Raw genomic sequence first — 18,797 nt, 5'->3', positions numbered from 1 at the left:
ATTTTAAAATAAACATTCTGCGTATCTGCTTTAAGTCTACTGTCTCCTGAGACAAAAGACCCCAGCGATTTAACGTCTATCTCCTCTTGAGTTTCAGTAGAGCTCTCAACTAAATCACACATTGTGTTTAGAACTACCAAATTAATGTCAAATGTTAATTTTAAAGTTTAAAGCTTTAAAGTTAATTTTAATGTTAATGTTAAATTTCATTCAAATATACTACCAAATTTACTTACACAGTTTCTTGCAAGATCTTTTTTTTATATTTGAAGAAACGTACAACTTACTTTTGATACCATCATGTCAAAGTATATTTGATGAACACTAGTGTACACTAGGGCATTTTTGACATGCCATCATTTGTACTGTAAGCATGTTTGAAGAGAAGTATACGGTACTAGGTGCCAGTTAAACTATTAGTAGAATTAGGGGTATGAAAAATATGCACCTTGAGTCCTTTTCTAATTCTTCTTGGTTTACTTTTATTTTCTTGTGCAACATTTAAAAAAAAAAAACTGCTGTAGTTGTCAAGCGTTTGCACTCTGATGAGAAGCTTGTGTGTTTGAATCCAGCTAATACCAAGCTTGGATTTGTTTTAACTCCTTTAATCTCAGAAAAATTGTGTGTCTTTTTCTCCTAGGGAATTTTAGGAGAAACATTTGTGATAAAGTTGATAATTAAATGACACACAAATGAGAATCAGTATAATGACACCCGAGATATCAAAGAGAACATTTTAAGCAAAGAAAATTTCTCCAGGTACTTTGGAGAAGCATCCTCACTATGTTTCATTGAATTTCCAAATGTTTTTACATTTTGGTTATTAATCTGTTGCAAGAAAGCAACACACCTTGTTTCCAAATTGAGTGTGATATAAATGAAGTTTGAGTATGGAGCCAGACAGAGAGTGGGCCAGGCACAGAAAGAGAGGGAAGGTGAGACACCATAGCAGATAAGCAGGAACAGTAAACAGCAACGAGAAACAAGAACCTGATTAACCTGTCAAAGCTTCTTCTTTCCTGTTAATTGTTTGATGTTAAGTACTGTGCTGGTTTTCTCAGTTGTATATTTAAAATATAATACTCGATACACAAAAACTCCCAAATAATTGTCTCTCAAACCTGCGCCACTCCCAGTCCTCTGACCAGAGTTACTTTAGATCTGTAAGAAACACAGCCAGGGCCACCAGAGAGCCACTAAGCCTTTGAGAATGATCCTTAATCGCTTAATAAATACTTGATTATATACAGTACTTGCTATATATTTTATTCTAACTTTAAAATCACTTTGGATAATAATGTCTAATAAATATAAAATTATATACAGTAATGATAAACCTTGTTCATCATTTTTACTTACACAGTAAATAGTCTACCTGATGTTTGCTAAGTTTTCACTTTCCAGAAACAGTTTATGGCCAGGTCTCGCCCTTGCTTTAGTGGATAATCTTAACTGCTAGACTTGTTCTTTCTAAGAACTGTAATCATAAAGACTGTCCCAGGACTGCTTATCCCAGGACATTTATTCACAATATGCTCATATTAAACATCCTTTCAACACATCTTTCAACATATTTACTCTTCTACACCTTTATAACATGATGATTTATGGTTCCACTGTCCATCAGAAGACGATAATCTTTCTTTTGAGTCTGTTTTTTCCCCTCATGTCATTTCAGGGAGTTTTCCCTTGTCACGCTGTCACTGTCACATGTCTTGCTCATTAGAGAACTAAATGTATATTCAGATTTCTGTAAAGCTGCTTTGTGAAACTGTCTCTTGTTAAATGTGCTATAGACATAAAATTGAACTGAATCACGCAGGCGGTTAAATGAGATCCTTAACCCTCAAGTAGTCAGCAATATGCTTGAAATTATTCTGCTTTACTTATAAGTTGCTTTGAATAAAAGTTCCAGATGAATGTAACATTGAGCATAATGTAGTGTATATAAATACACTGTATGTATTATATGTATTGTTGATATTGTACAAACATTCCAAATGTGATAAGCAGTTTGCATAATGTACGATAGAAACCACTTTCCCTTTCTTCAAAATTTGACTCAATGTATTCTCAGAAAGCATTGATAGAATTACTTGAATTTGGTTATGACAGGTTTTGACAGCAAATTGCCCTCTGGATTACTTCTGGAAAGCAAATTACTCAGATTTACGCCTTGGGGAGGATTCTGATTAATATTTTTGTTTTGTCCTCAGCTACTGATGTTTTAACCTCCTGTCATTAAGTGCTGAAGCGTGATGTGGCTTGTTCTCAATGCATGTGAATTCTCAGCATGAAAATAGGTTTATTATGTGTCACATTATGGTAGTCATCCTCAGTGAAAGAGATGATAAGTGCTGGAATTTCACACTGATTTTACTTGTAGGTGCAACGCACATCAGCTGTGGAGGCGTGACTCACAGGATTTGTGAATGTCACAACACTGAATGCTACATTATGTGCCTTTTAATAATAAAGGGCCAGCACACAGTGAGCTCATGCTTTAATTCTGATGTTTTGTTGAGGTAATTTGTACTGAAAGCAAATCAATATTAAAATGATTCAACTCAACTTCTGTAATGATATATTACATATTATTCTATCCACATTCACTGGATATGAGCAATCGCACATTCTGATTGGCTGCTCTACTACGAGGCTATCAGCTCATATATTGTGAGTAGAGAAAAACAAAATGGCGGAGCATGTTGCTGAACCAACTGAGGATGAAATAAAAACTCTACTCGAAAACAAAATCCCAAAAATACAAGAAAAGCAACAAAATATGAAAGTATTTGATAGGAAGAACATAACTTTTTTATTTTTCAAGAATTATTATTAGTGCATTTTTCACAAATTGCAAGTGTCATTTCACCGATTTGTTTACATTCTAAGCGGAAATGATTTTGTCGGACGTTGCGTATGTTGTTTTTATTTATCGAATTTGCTAAAAATAAAAATGCTCTGGTTCTCAAAATCCAGTGAATGTGGATAGAATAAATCAATTATTCCACTCAATCTCGATGTACATGACTTATAGCCAACTCGGTGCTACGTGCCTTGTCTGCTATCAGTTCATGTATGACTCGATTTCATGGAATAACTGTTAAATATATTATATACAGTATCACAGAGATAATATTCAGCTCATTAGGAGGCACCCCAAATGCTCAGGAAATGCTCCTGGAGTTTAATGTCTATGAATTTTATACAGGCGGCACGGTGGTGCAGTGGTTAGCGCTGTCGCCTCACAGCAAGAAGGTCCGGGTTCGAGCCCCGTGGCCGGCGAGGGCCTTTCTGTGTGGAGTTTGCATGTTCTCCCTGTGTCTGCGTGGGTTTCCTCCGGGTGCTCCGGTTTCCCCCACAGTCCAAAGACATGCAGGTTAGGTTAACTGGTGACTCTAAATTGACCGTAGGTGAATGTGAGTGTGAATGGTTGTCTGTGTCTGTGTGTCAGCCCTGTGATGACCTGGCGACTTGTCCAGGGTGTACCCCACCTTTCGCCCGTAGTCAGCTGGGATAGGCTCCAGCTTGCCTGCGACCCTGTAGAAGGATAAAGCGGCTAGAGATAATGAGATGAGATGAATTTTATACATATTGTTTGTTAAAATAAAGAGTAGATTGGAAGTTGATATTATAAGCAGATGTAGTGAAGTACAGATCGTTTAAGGTAAATAAAATTACTTATGTGGATAAAGATGTGTTCCTCAGTCTTTGAAATGCCCATGTTGATTTGCCCTCACTGTTTCTCGTTGGTTGTATACCTGCCACTGTCTTGCCCTTTTCATTCATAAATTCTTAATGCCTTCAAATTTCAGAACCCACCAGGGGTCCATACATTCCTTGCATGTCTAATTACATACAGCATTGTGTAAAAGTCGTTGACACGTAAAAAAATTATGTAAACCAAGATGCATTCAAAAATAGTGAAAGGTTTCGAAGTATGAAAATACTTACTGCATTGAACAGTAAAACATACACAGTAATAAACTTAAATCAAATTACAAATTCCCTTTCTCTTTATAACTAAATAAATTATCTTAAATACACTATCATGCAGTTTTCAAAGGAGATCAGCTTGTAGGCTGTTCCAGGCTTCTTGCTACATTTCTTCTGTCTCTGCAGGAAAGACATCAGATAGCCTTCATTTTATATATATATATATATATATATATATATATATATATATATATATATATATATATATATATATATATATATACAGTGGGGAAAACAAGTATTTGATCCCTTGCTGAATTTGTTGGTTTACCCACTAAGAAAGACTTGATCAATCTGTAATTTTAATGGTAGGTGTATTCTAACATGTGGAGACAGAATATCAAAAAGAAAATCCAGAAAATAACTTTTAAATATCTATATTAATTTATTTGTATTTTATTGAGAAAAAGAAGTATTTGATCCCCTAGTAACCATCAAGAGTTCTTGTTAATACAGACAAGTTAGACTCTCCAAATTACATTGTCACCTAAATTGAAGACACCTGATATCACTAATGACTTGTATAAAAGCCACCTGGCCACAGAATCAATCAGTTTGTCAGACTCCAAACTCTCCAACATGGGAAAGACTAAAGAGCTTTCTGTGGATTTAAGGGAGAAGATTGTAGACCTGCACAAGACCGGTATGGGCTACAAAACCATTAGCAAGAAGCTGGGCGTTAAGGTGACAACTGTTGGTGCAATTGTGCGCAAGTACAAGACTCACAACATGATCATCAATCGACCTAGGTCTGGGGCTCCAAACAAGATCTCACCTCGTGGGGTTTCCAGGATCATGAGAACGGTGAGAAATAGACCTAATACAACACGGGCAGAGTTAGTGGATGATCTTAAAGCAGCTGGGATCACAGTCACCAAGCAAACAGTTGGTAACACTTTACACCGCAATGGTCTAACATCTTGCAGTGCTCGCAAAGTACCCCTGCTTAAGAAAGCACATGTGCAGGCCCGCCTGAACTTTGCCAATGAACATCTGAATGACTTGGAGAGTGACTGGGAGAAGGTGTTATGGTCAGATGAGACCAAAATTGAGCTCTTTGGCATCAATTCAACCCATTGTGTCTGGAGGGAGAGACATGCTGCTTATGACCCCAAGAACACCATCCCCACTCTCAAGCATGGATGTGGTAACATTATGCTTTGGGGGTGTTTTTCTGCACAGGGCACAGGGCTACTTCACCTTATCAATGGGAGGATGGACGGAGCCATGTACCATAAAATCCTAAGTGAAAACCTCCTTCCCTCTGCCAGGAAGCTTAAAATGGGTCGTGGATGGGTCTTCCAGCAGGATAATGACCCAAAGCATACAGCCAAGGCAACCAAGGAATGGCTGAAGAAGAAACATATCAAGGTCATGGAGTAGCTCAGCCAGTCTCCGGACCTGAATCCTATAGAAAATCTATGGAGAGAGCTGAAGCTCAGAGTTGCCAAGCGACAGCCACGGAATCTTGATGATTTAGAGGTCATTTGCAAAGAAGAGTGGACCAAAATTCCTCCTAATATGTGCAGAAACCTGGTCATCAACTACAAAAAACGTCTGACCTCTGTGCTTGCTAATAAGGGGTTTGCCACAAAGTACTAAGTCCTTTTGGCAAGAGGGTTCAAATACTTATTTTCCTCAATAAAATGCAAATAAATTAATACAAATTCTTTAAAGTCGATTTCTTGATTTTCTTTGTGATATTCTGTCTCAGCATGTTAGACTACACCTACCATTAATATTACAGACTGATCGAGTCTTTATTAGTGGCCAAACCAACAAAATCAGCAAGGGATCAAATACTTGTTTTCCCCACTATATATATATATATATATATACCGTAAAATACCAAATAATAGCCCGGGCGATTATTTGTCTCAATCACGTAAGAGACCCGGCGCGTATTAGAGACTAGGCGGCTATTTGGAACAGGCGATTAATTCCTTCTTCACAAATACCTTCCCCAAAATCTACCTCAAAACGGGGAAAAAATCATTCTCAGATAGGCCTACTTTTAACCAGTATAACTTACAGTTTGTTTAGAGTTAGATTACAGATAGCACAGTGCCGACTTCGGGGAATTTTGAAGACGCAGAATGCATCTTCGCATGGCACAGTCGGGGTGGATAAAGGATAAATCACACACCTTTTCCTGTTAATGACTAGTTAAGCGCATGCTTTACAAAATAATCAAGAAACCACACCATTGTCTGTGCGCAGCACTGTGATTTAATTACTCTGCAAAGTTATGGTCACTTGCTATCACCCTCACCCATGCAACCTCCACCCTTTGCGCTTCGCGATGTCTGTCAATCTGAAATTGCATGGAGGGCGCGACGTTGAAGCAACATAATTAGGGTGCGAAGTGTCAAACCAAAGGGTTTTTTCTTATGCTGAAAAATAAGTGACCTGCAGTGGCTACATACTGTCATCTTGCATTCTCACGTTTCTCTCCAAGACGTCTCCCTATTTGGCCGATATGAGCCTATTCCCCGAGTGAGTTGGTACGGTGGCTCGACCCCGTAGAAAACTTAAAGTTCGGATGAAAGTTAGTTGAATAGGTTACTGACTTGTAGGCCTACATGTTGCCTGCCTGACGCGTGCTTCTGCCCAACTTGCACGACAGATTACTTGTTGAAAAGGCCCCTTGGATTAGATTGGCCGCGAGCAGACTGAAATGCGTGTTAGAACGCTCTCACCTTTTTTGTAAAGCGTCTTCCAGATCCAAATGGGTAAGGGCAAATGAAATGGTATAAGGTCTTTAATAAAACTCAGTGTGTGCTTTGACGCATGCATTCGGCAATTTAGGTCGTTTAACAGAAGCAGCAGTCCAACCTTGGAAACCCGCAGTCCTCAATGTCACCACACACGCTGGCTTTCGTTGGGTATACCCAAAGGGGTGGCTAAGACATCTGTCAAAAGTTACGGAGTTGCATTCCTCAAGAAATATTACGGTAGACCAAGATTATAACATTGAAATGGCATGTTTATTATCACGTAACAAAATGTTGTAAACAGTATTATAAAAATAATTTCATTCATTCATTCATTCATTCATTCATTCATTCATTCATATTGTTTCGGTAGAAAACTATGCAATGCAAAATCGTTTAAACACCAGAAAACCAGAAAAGTGCTGGGCCTCAAGATTCTAGATAGAACGTCTCATCTCATCTCATTATCTCTAGCCGCTTTATCCTTCTACAGGGTCGCAGGCAAGCTGGAGCCTATCCCAGCTGACTACGGGCGAAAGGCGGGGTACACCCTGGACAAGTCGCCAGGTCATCACAGGGCTAGATAGAACGTTCGGACGCTTTTTTTTTTAGACCCCGGCGAGTATTCGGAACCGGCCTTTATTTGTCACAACACACGCGTACACCCGGCCGTTAAAGGGAACTCGGCGGGTGTAGTGGTTAGCGCTGTTGCCTCACAGCAAGAAGGTCCGGGTTCGAGCCCCGTGGCCGGCGAGGGCCTTTCTGTGTGGAGTTTGCATGTTCTCCCCGTGTCCGCGTGGGTTTCCTCCGGGTGCTCCGGTTTCCCCCACAGTCCAAAGACATGCAGGTTAGGTTAACTGGTGACTCTAAATTGACCGTAGGTGTGAGTGTGAATGGTTGTCTGTGTCTATGTGTCAGCCCTGTGATGACCTGGCGACTTGTCCAGGGTGTACCCCGCCTTTCGCCCGTAGTCAGCTGGGATAGGCTCCAGCTTGCCTGCGACCCTGTAGAAGGATAAAGCGGCTACAGATAATGAGATGAGATGATATATATATATATATATATATATAATGACGTGCTCTGTAACCTTACAGAGTCCATTATTTAACAAGATACAAACAAAATCTCTACAACCATTAATATTTTTGGAACAAAAGTATGTACAAAATGTATTTTTCTTCTGCTGACACTTAATAAATAATTGTCAAAATTAAAATCCATATTCATATTCATGTAAAAACAAAATTCATATTCAAAGGGTGCATTTTACTTTTTACAGTACTGTATCTGTACTGCTACTTGCATCAGAGTGATTGAATAATTGATCAGAGTGATTGAATACTTTAAAATGTACACTTACTGGCCACTTTAATAGGAACACCTGTACACCAGCTCATTCATGTAACTGTCTAGTCACATTTGGTAGATCATATGGCAGCAGTGCAATGCATAAAATACTGCAGATACGGCTTCAATTAATGTTCACATCAGACATCAGAATGAGGTACAAATGTAATCTCAAGACATGGCATGTCATAGCTTGTGCCCGATGGGCTGATTTGAATATTTCAGAAACTGATGATCTCCTGGAATTTTCACACACAACAGTCTCTAGAGTTTACACAGAATGATGCAAAACAAAATGTCAATTGTGCAGGTGGAAACACCATGGCTGCATCCGAATACTCGGTATGTACTAAAGACGGTTACATATTACCTGACCATAACTGTAGTACGTTCTATGAGTATGTGAGAGAGTCTTTAAGGACACAGTTTGGATGTACTCCGCTGACATCTTGCCTTTCTTCTGACCCTGATGTTCACAGATGATGTATACCCAAGTATGCTGTGGAAATAAATTAATTTTTAAAAATGTTTAAACAATTCCTGATGGATTTGTACACCACTGCAACAGTTAGCATCGTTTCAGACAGCACATCTTCTTTCTATTTTCCCCTGGGAAATTCCTGTTATTTGGAGGGTCCAGTTGAATTATGGGATAGTGTAGTGTAGCCTGAAAGATCTTAGAATATACCAAGATAGAGAAACATAATACATCTCTATTGGAGCAAAAATGGAACAGTTCCTGTCTCATAAGTCGGCATGTCGCCTTACATCACAAACAAACTTTTGCTGAGGAGATTGACAAGCCATATCACTGCATGTCCTGAAACAAAGTCAGTTTTTCCCAAAACGGTTCAACTGCAGAAATATCATGCGGTCTTGTGGTCTCACAGTGATCATAGATAACTGGGAATATGCTATAATTCCTTCAAATACTCATATTCGTTAACCCTCCTAGAGAGAAATAATGGCCAGTGTTTGGTGAAATCCACAGACCTTGTTGTACGTCTACTTGCTATCGCTCCATCTCAGTTGTTTCTGGTAGTGTAGTGTGGTACAGATGCATAATACAGATGTAGTCAGTCATACGGGTACTATTCGACTACTATTAAATGCCTACTGATTATTTAGACATTCTACAAACTGCTTCTTGCGTACTAATAGTGCTCATAGAAGTATGCATATTCGGATGCAACACATATTTGGTTAGAGAGGTCAGAGGAGAATGGACAGACTGGATTAAGCTATGGGGAGGCCACAGTAACTCAATCACTCTTTACAACCATGCAGAGGAGAAAAGCATCTCGGAATGCACAAATCAATGAACCTTGAGGCAGATAAGCTATAACAGTAGAAGACCATATTGGATTACACTCCTGTTAGCCAAGAACAAAAATCTGAGGTTACAGTAGGCACAGGTTCACCAAACTTGAAAAGAAATTGAAAATTGGCTGGTCTGATTAATCTCAATTTGTGCTTTGGCTTGAAGAAGATAAGCTCAGAATTTGGCATCAACAGCATGAATCCTTGAACCCATCCTGCCTTGTGTCTATCATTCAGGGTGGTGGTGGTATAAGTGAGAAATGTTTTTTTCTTGGCACACACTGGCCCTCTTAATACCAATCATACGTCACTTAAATTCCAAAACCTGTCTGAGTATTGTTGCTGATCACATACATCCCTTTGTGGCCACAAGTTACCCATTTTATAATGATTACTTCCAGCTTGATAACGCAGCATGTCACAAAACACAAATCACATCAAAATGGTTCTATGAACATGACAGTGAGTTCAGTGTATTTCAATGGCCTCCCCTCTCACCAAATCTGAATTCAGTAGTCTCATCTCATTATCTGTAGCCGCTTTATCTTGTCCTGAATTCAGTAGTGCACTTTTCAAATGTGGTAGAATGGGAGATTGACAGATTCCATGCCATAAAGAATTGTAGCTGTTCTGAGAGCATGGGGGTGGCGGGGAATTAAGGGGTTAAAAAAAACATATCCACATTTGTAAATGTTCTTATTACTCAGAGTTCCATACATAGTCATAGAAAATTTACTCTTTAAAATTTTACATATATTATAAAGGAATTAAAGATGTCTATAGCACAATAAACTGTGTAAGAAAAGTTAACTAAAATCTCTAACATCTTCAAGATACTGGGCATCCTTTATCATTTTTTATGGACTGCACATGCAGTTAGGGATATTTTGGGTATAAACTCTAATAATTTGTGACTGTGGCAGTTCGTAAGGGTGGGAGGAGCACAGAAAGACGGCAGGCCAGAATTCAAGTTCCAAAACTCGTTTTATTTTCAGCTTTTCAGCTTTAAACCAACTCTCCCAGCCACGCACGCGCGTGCACACACAAGTCGTCTGGTTGGGGAGAGAGAGCTCTCTTCCTCTGCTCTCTCTCTCCTTATATAGGGCGCGGTCACTGGGAAGACACACAAACAAGTTAATTGACATCAGGTGTAGTGATTCTGCCACTTACCTTCCCTGACTCCGCCCTCCGGTCACAGACCGGTGCTTGACCACGCCCCCGCTGCCACAGTGACACATGCCCTGGAAATAACACCCATATAACACACACACACACCCAACAAAATAAATAAATAAATAAATAGAACATTGATTTTGTCTGTGTGGCATGGTAGTGCAGTTGTTCGCACTGTTACTTCACAGCAAGAAGGTTCTGGGTTTGAGTCTCGCAGCTGACTGGGTCCTGAACTGAGTGTGGAGTTTGCATGTTCTCCTTTTGCCTGCATGGGTTTCCTCTGGATGTTCTGGTTTTCTCCCACAGTCCAAAGACATGGATGAGGTCAACTGGCTACTCTAAATCGGCCATAGGTGTGAACATGTGTGTGGGAATGGTTGCTTGTCTCTATGTTAGCCCTGCAATAGATTGACGACCTGTCCAGGGTGTACCCTGCCTCTTAACTGAAGTCAGTTGGGATTGGCTCCAGCTTTGTGACCCTGACGCCTGGATCAGCAGTATAGATAAAGGATGGATGACTTTGTCTGTGGCTTATGCACGTCAAGTACCATTTGTTTCTTTTGTGTTGTAAACTCGTTGTATTTTCCCATGTTGGTGGGAAAATGAGGTTTCCATGTGTCCAACCTCATATGTGCACTCCAGGGAAAACAGGTACAGCAGAAACACAAAGGCTCAGAGCAATACCAAAAAATATATCTCATCTCATTATCTCTAGCTGCTTTATCCTGTTCTACAGGGTCGCAGGCGAGCTGGAGCCTATCCCAGCTGACTATGGGCGAACGGCGGGGTACACTCTGGACAAGTCGCCAGGTCATCACAGGGCTGACACACAGACACAGACAACCATTCACACTCACACCTATGGTCAATTTAGAGTCACCAGTTAACCTAACCTGCATGTCTTTGGACTGTGGGGGAAACCGGCACACCCGGAAGAAACCCACGCGGACACGGGGAGAACATGCAAACTCCGCACAGAAAGGCCCTCGCCGGCCACGGGGCTCGAACCCGGACCTTCTTGCTGTGAGGCGACAGCACTAACCACTACACCACCGTGCCGCCCCCAAAAAATATATTTAATGATGAATTTTTAAGAATTACTTTCACTTCAGAAAAAGATATTTGGTGTGTTAATCCATTTGTGTTTCACTCTCTCAACATACAGATCCATCAGTGGCAGAGGAAGGTGAGGGATACAGGGCCAGATGGCATCAGTCTCTGGCAGACATTTCTGGAACTTATCGAAAATCCCGCAAAGGACACAAGAACCGAAAGCGGCAGCGAGAAAATCTGAACCAGGACTGTCACCTTGAGAAGAAACAGATGCGTGTGCGTGACCTGGGCTTGGGCTATGATTCAGATGAAATCGTGCTCTTTAAGTACTGTGTGGGGACGTGCATGAGCTCACGAAGGAACTATGACATGGCGCTTAAGATTCTGACTGAGAACGGCAGCATCTTGGGCCGTGATGTGAGCACTCATCCATGCTGTAGGCCTACACGCTTTGAGACGGTGTCTTTCATGGACACCCGAACAAACTGGCAAACCATCCGGTGGCTCTCAGCAGCCAACTGCAGCTGTGTGGGATGAGAGGAGGAAACAGAGCAGCTTGGTAAAAATGAGAAATAAAATAAAAAAAAAACTCCGGGATGGATGAAGACAAGGATTTGACGAAGTTGTATCTCTTCTGGCACCTCAGATGGAGAGCTCAACTGGTTGTTCTATAAAGAGCAACATGACAGATACAGATGTTGCAGCTGTTGTGCCATGAATGGGGTGGAATAGTAACAGAGAGGATTAATGAAGGGACAAGCGATTGTGCTCTCCTGTTAGAGAGAGTGGAGAGGATGCTCATCTGATGCTGTAGGGAATACGAACCGATTCTGATGTGAGAAGGAAACTGAGAATGCAATATGAAAAGCATCATATATCAAAAAGAGATAAAAACTGTCAACAGTGCCGTAGAGAATGATCCTTGGACAATTGGTAGGATCCAGGAACTTGGTAGCCAAACCTTGAAGGTTTATACAGTGGAGGACAGAACTGATGATACCACACACACAACCACACACACAATATTACCTGTCACCTTTCCTTCTTAAAGTAACAGCCTTCGTTAAGTTATCAAACAGCCACTTGGATGTCTGTAGTATTCATTAGTCATGTGCTGATTTTAAATATTAATTCTGATATTAAATATTTATCGTGATCATTTCCAAACCTTTTTATCCTGGAACATCACAGTGTACTACATGGTGACCCAATAAGAACACATCATATTTTGTCCAAAATCAGGAACTTTGGAAGACAGTTCTACCATGACCGTGAATGCAACACGATGTATGCTAAAGCATGTTATATTGCTGTGTGGTTTACACTTTGAATCAGTACAGAGTTCAGCTTCTTGCACTCTACTGATATAGAAGAGACACGCAGCCTCTCCTTCACCTCAGCCCAGGATGCACATCAGCATGGCTCATGTATTGCTACATTAGCAACTGTTTTACAAGAGGGAGCATTTTTTGTAATGATTTTTAAAAGATCAGTGCTGATTCTGGTGGATTGATGACATTTATCTTATTGAAGCACCAGTAACATACTTACTTATTTCCTCATCTTATTACCTCATTGGCTTTTGTGCATTGTTTATTTTATTTAATCGCAGCTCTATTGTTATTATAATAGTTTGGGATCTAGTTATGATATGAATGTTTTGTCTTGTATATACAAAGGTTTGAGGACTATGAATCCAGATTCAGGTAAATCATTCAGTGGGCATTATATACAGAATCTTAGTCTTACATTCAGCTGAAGGTGTGATGTTGAGATTAAGCATTACATGGCTTGGTAGTTTGCATTTCTATAAGTAACAGTTCACTCAGACTTCAGACAGGAGTTTTATCATGCCAGCGTGGATATAAAATTCATACTTGGGTGAGTTTTTGTTCCTTTGACCTTTAGATGCCTTTCCTTCACAGAATGACCACCAGTTATCTGCATTTAGCGAACAAAGTAATTGTTAAAGCATGTTTTCTATTTGAAGAAGCAGCATGGCACAACTGCAAAACACTGCTTTTGCTTTTTGCTGAAATTTCATGATGGTTACACAGATTGTCACTTCTATTATTCACAGTTCTATTATTCATAGTAGAAGACAAACTTGTCCAGGAACCTTGTAGTTCTCGTTCAGGACAGTTAGGAAACGCTTTAGTTTCTCAGAACCTCAGTGGAGACATGGCACTTGATTTGTGCTTAGCTACTTGACACAGCATTAAAAGAAGGAAAACAGTCAGTCAACATCACACACATTTGTTTATGGTCATGAATTGGCTCATAAATAATGCCAAACCATATGTGATACCAGTCCAATGTTTTAAACTGGTCCAACTGTGATACTCAATACTGGATCAGTGCAGCTGCAATATTGAGGGGTTAGTCATCAACCAATTCATGGTTTAAAAGCAAGCGTGACAGTAAAAATGCATTGCTGAATCCAAATCCAACTTCATTTCAATAATATCTGCACACTGACAGTATTTTACATTCACTATTCGTTTCATTTTGGAACACACACTGACAAATAGGCAGCGTAGTACTGCTTTTCATACAGGCCATGCTCACTTTCTCTTCACATCATTTCCATATTGTAGCACATTATTTCTGTATAAAGCAATTATATTAACCTGAAGGGAATTGGTAACTAATGGTGTGATGAGGTGGTGTAGCCAAGCAGTGCTGGAAACAGACTTGTTTGACATAAGAAACACATCAGACATACCCAATCAACGTTGTCTTCAATGTTATATGGAAGCATATATGTCGATTTGCCGATTTACCCTTGCTCTCAGTCACCATGTTGGGAACTGTTTCATGGCATCAGTCACGCAATTGAAGTTTGTAAAATGACCCAAGAGGTGTCAATATCACTATAAGTTTCAACTTACAGTACGTGTCCACTTGTAAGTGTGTGGTGCATGATGGCTGTGACACAGTCCAGTCCCAAAATTCAGCAAAGTTCAATATTATATGAAAGATTTTTTAGCCAATCAGATCAGGGCAATAATTTGTTTTAATTCCCTTCTAAAGAAGATGAATGTAGCTTTGATTTAAACTGTAATAATACTGAAGAAACTGTAGCTTAGCTCTTAGTTACTATTAATATTATTAATATTATCACTATTACAAAATATAAACTCTATGAACCTGTTAAAGAAATTGAATCTCAAGGACATCTATAGTTCACTGCAATTTGATGATCTTTTTAAAACAAGGGATGTTAAAAACAGTATTATAACTTAGTGTAAAGGTATATGTGGTCCATGAAATGAATAGAAGCCCAATCAGCCATTTCTTTTATTTGTGAGCTGCTTTTTTTTTTTTTTTTTGCATGCTGAAGGTTAGAATTTGTGTTGCTTTCTGCATTACTCTGTCTCATTTTAAAGGAATTAATTTGTCTAAAATGAAATTTACATAATTTTTCCTTTACACCAAATGTAGTCAATTAGCCAAGTTATGTCCCAAGTTTGCTCCTTTACTTTTACACTGGAGCTACATGGGTAATGTAGTTAAATAAGGAAATTAATTTGGCTAATTTCATTTTGGCCAAACTTTTTCCTCAACTGAACACAGAAATGAAGTCCATTTTGAAACTTATTGTGTTTGGGGGGAAATCTCATTTCTCTCTCATGACGAAAAATACTTTTGGTGAGTCTGGTTCCTGTGAACATGTAAAGGACGCTGTATTTGACATGTTAGTTCTGTTTGGACTGTTCTGAGCACAGCTGATTGTTGTTTTTGTGTCAGAACAGTCTGAATAATGGCCACCTCTTCCCCACTGGATGCTATGCATCCCCTCCTTTATTTAAGGGAAAGGTTTATTAGACATAACTTATCTATTTATCATTGTAGTCATATGTTTGTTCCTATAATTATTAGATAAATAATAATTTTATATAATTTATCATCTGACTGTTATTGACTTTAATAAGGATTGTAAATATTAAAATAAATAAACAAAAACATTATTATTGACACAGTTAAGGAAAAGAACAATGTGTTCTCATCAGGTTTTAAGCACCACAATGCAAAACATTCAATTTATCCACACAAGGATAAATATAATGTAATTTATATTGTAACACAACAAAACTCAGTTCAATATGCAAAGCCATTATTATTATTATTATTATTATTATTATTATTATTATTCAACTGTGTCTTTTTTCACTGTAAAACATCACGTAGACTCTATTTTTGTACATCTCTCCTATAAAGAAATAAAGGTTTTGTACTAGAGAAAATGGCTGTGATGTTGCTTATAAGGGAGAGGAGCAGAAGGGAAAGATGTTCACTCAATATTATTGCAATACTCAATCTGTCCAGCTATGCACATCTGTCCAGGGATAACGATCTCCATTTACACATAACACTGATTACTAAGTGAGTACAATGTCTTGCAAAAGTATTCATCCCTTTGGTGTTTGTCCTGTTTTGTCACATTACAAGCTGGAATTAAAATGGATTGGGGGGGGGGGGGGGGGGTAGCACCATTTGATTTACACAACATGCCTATTACTTTAAAGGTGCAAATTGTTTTTTATTGTGACACGAACAATAATTAAGATGAAAAAACAGAAATCTGGAGTGTGCATAGGTATTCACCCCCTCAAAGTCAATCCTTTGTAGAGCCACCTTTTGCTGTAATTACAGCTGCAAGTCTCTTGGGGTATGTCTCTATTAGCTTAGCACATCTAGCCACTGGGATTTTTGCCCATTCCTCAAGGCAAAACTGCTCCAGCTCCTTCAAGTTAGATGGGTTGTGTTGGTGTACAGCAATCTTCAAGTTATGCCACAGATTCTCAATTGGATTGAGGTCTGGGCTTTGATTAGGCCATTCCAAGACATTTAAATGTTTCCCTTTAACCACTCCAGTGTAGCTTTAGCAGTATGTTTAGGGTCATTGTCCTGCTGGAACAGGAACCTTCGTCCCAGTCTTAAACCTCTTGCCGACTCAAACAGGTTTTCCTCCAGAATTGTCCTGTATTTAGTGCCATCCATCTTTCCTTCAGTCCTGACCAGCTTTCCTGTCCCTGCAGATGAAAAACATCCCCACAGCATGATGCTGCCACCACCATGCTTCACTGTAGGAATGTTTTTTCAGGGTGATGGGAAGTGATGGGTTTGGGCCACACATGGCATTTCCCATGATGGCCAAAAAGTTCAATTTTAGTCTCATCTGATCAGAGAATCTTCTTTCATGTGTTTGGGGAGTCTGCCACATGCTGTTGGGTAAACTCCAAACGTGTTTTCTTTTTTTTTTTTTTTGAAGCAACAGCTTTTTTCTGGCCACTCTTCCATAAAGCCCCACTCTGTGGAGTGTATGGCTTAAAGTGATCCTATGGACAGATACTCCCATCTCCGCTGTGGATCTTTGCAGCTCCTTCAGTGTCCTCTTTGGTGTCTTTGTTGCATCTCTGATTAATGCCCTCCTTGCCCGGTCTGTGAGTTTTGGTGGGCGGCCTTCTCTTGTCAGGTTTGTAGTGGCGCCATATTCTTTCCATTTTGCTGAAATGGATTTAATGGTGCTCCGTGGGATGTTCAAAGTTTGGGATATTTGTTTATAACCCAACCCTGATCTATACTTCTCCGCAACTTTGTCTCTGACCTATTTGGGGTGCTCCTTGGGTTTTGTATTGCTTGCTGAGTAGTGTTGCATAGTCAGGGTCCTTCCAGAAGCGGTTGATTTATACAGACATCATGTGACACTTTGATTGCACACAGGTGGCTCTTAACCAACTAATTATGTGACTTATGAAGTGAGTTGGTTGGACCAGCTCTTATTTAGGGGTTTCATACAAAAGGGGATGAATACCTATGCACACTCCAGATTTCTGTTTTTTTTTCATCTTAATTATTGTTTGTGTCACAATAAAACAACAATTTGCACCTTTAAAGTGGTAGGCATGTTGTGTAAATCAAATGGTCTAAACCCCCCCCAATCAATTTTAATTCCAGCTTGTAATGCAACAGAACAGGACAAACATCAAGGGGGATGAATACTTTTGCAAGACACTGTAATTTCAGACCCCCTGAAAGCACCCTTAAGGGCCTTGGAAAAGCATTTTGTGGAAATTTGTTGTGCTGTACCTTCATGTAAAGTACCTGTATTCTGTAGCAGATGAAAAGTATGTACAGATTTTCTTTCATGAACATCAAACAACTGAAATTAGCTCAGTGAGAGCTGTCTGTGAAATGAGAAGCTCATGTGTTCTGCACGTCTCTGTAAATAACACATACAGAACACCCAGTTTTGTTTATTTATCACAGCACCATCAGCCTCTGAATAGCTTGCTTTTAAAATAAATGATGAGGTGATACACATCTCTCTAACCCTTTAAGCCACAAGCCATGTGGAAGGGTGGGGACTAAGGTATTAGGCAGAGACCCGTCCACCCGTAAATTTGACGGGCAATTGCCGATTTCAACGGGCAAGTATACACACAGACGGATACTGAAACGGACGATAATGCCGAAAATTTTCGCACATGAATACTCCCACATGTCATCCGATAAATCCAGTTACGTTCCGCCCACACACGGACTGGCCATCGGGAGTAGCGGGAGTTTTCCCGGTGGGCTGGTGGTTCAGCGTGGGCCGGCGGAGAAAAAAAAAAAAAAAAACAGTTGCGCGCTGGCCTTTAATATGATAAGCAATGTTAACAGTTTCTTTAACAAACTGTTAACATTGCTTATTACAGTTGCGCGCTGGCCTTTAATATGATAAGCAATGTTAACAGTTTGTTAAAGAAACTGTTAACATTGCTTATCATATTAAAGGCCAGCGCGCAACTGTTTTTTTTTTTTTTTTTTTTTTTCTCCGCTGGCCCACACTGAACCACCGGCCCACTGGGAAAACTCCCGCTACTCCCGATGGCCAGTCCGTGTGTGGTTCCGCCATCATTTACAAATCGTAAGAAACACAGTTTAATACGAAAAATACTGAAAACTTGAAATGAAAAATCAGAATATTTCATCGCTTCCGCCATTTTGGCCCGCACTGAATCTTGTAACATGCGGACTGAATAAATCGCGAATTCTGATTGGTCGAAAATTGCCAAACACCCTGCGTTGTAGTTTCCTCTTTCTTGGCGGGAGAACCGCATTTTTTTTTTTGCTGACTCACTCTTCTGGATCAAGATGAATCCCAACAAACGCCCCAAATTGAATGTGACAAAAACTGATTCG

The 18,797-nt window shown here is 39.7% G+C and overlaps 1 protein-coding gene across 1 annotated transcript in view; it reads left to right on the top strand.

Moving 5' to 3' along the window:
- The window catches only part of LOC132884468 (persephin), a 48,356-nt gene extending 35,538 nt beyond the window's left edge, over positions 1–12,818 (top strand). Inside the window, exon 4 of the mRNA XM_060918322.1 lies at positions 11,719–12,818. Within this exon, the coding sequence (XP_060774305.1) occupies positions 11,719–12,143 (425 nt within the window). The 3' untranslated portion in view covers positions 12,144–12,818. The remainder of the gene's footprint in view (positions 1–11,718) is intronic.
- The last annotated feature ends 5,979 nt before the right edge of the window (positions 12,819–18,797 follow it).

Source organism: Neoarius graeffei, chromosome 4 (assembly GCF_027579695.1).
Source record: "Neoarius graeffei isolate fNeoGra1 chromosome 4, fNeoGra1.pri, whole genome shotgun sequence".
Lineage (NCBI taxonomy): Eukaryota > Metazoa > Chordata > Actinopteri > Siluriformes > Ariidae > Neoarius > Neoarius graeffei.
Note: the sequence above shows the minus strand (reverse complement) of the source record. Positions and strands in the feature narration are given on the sequence as shown.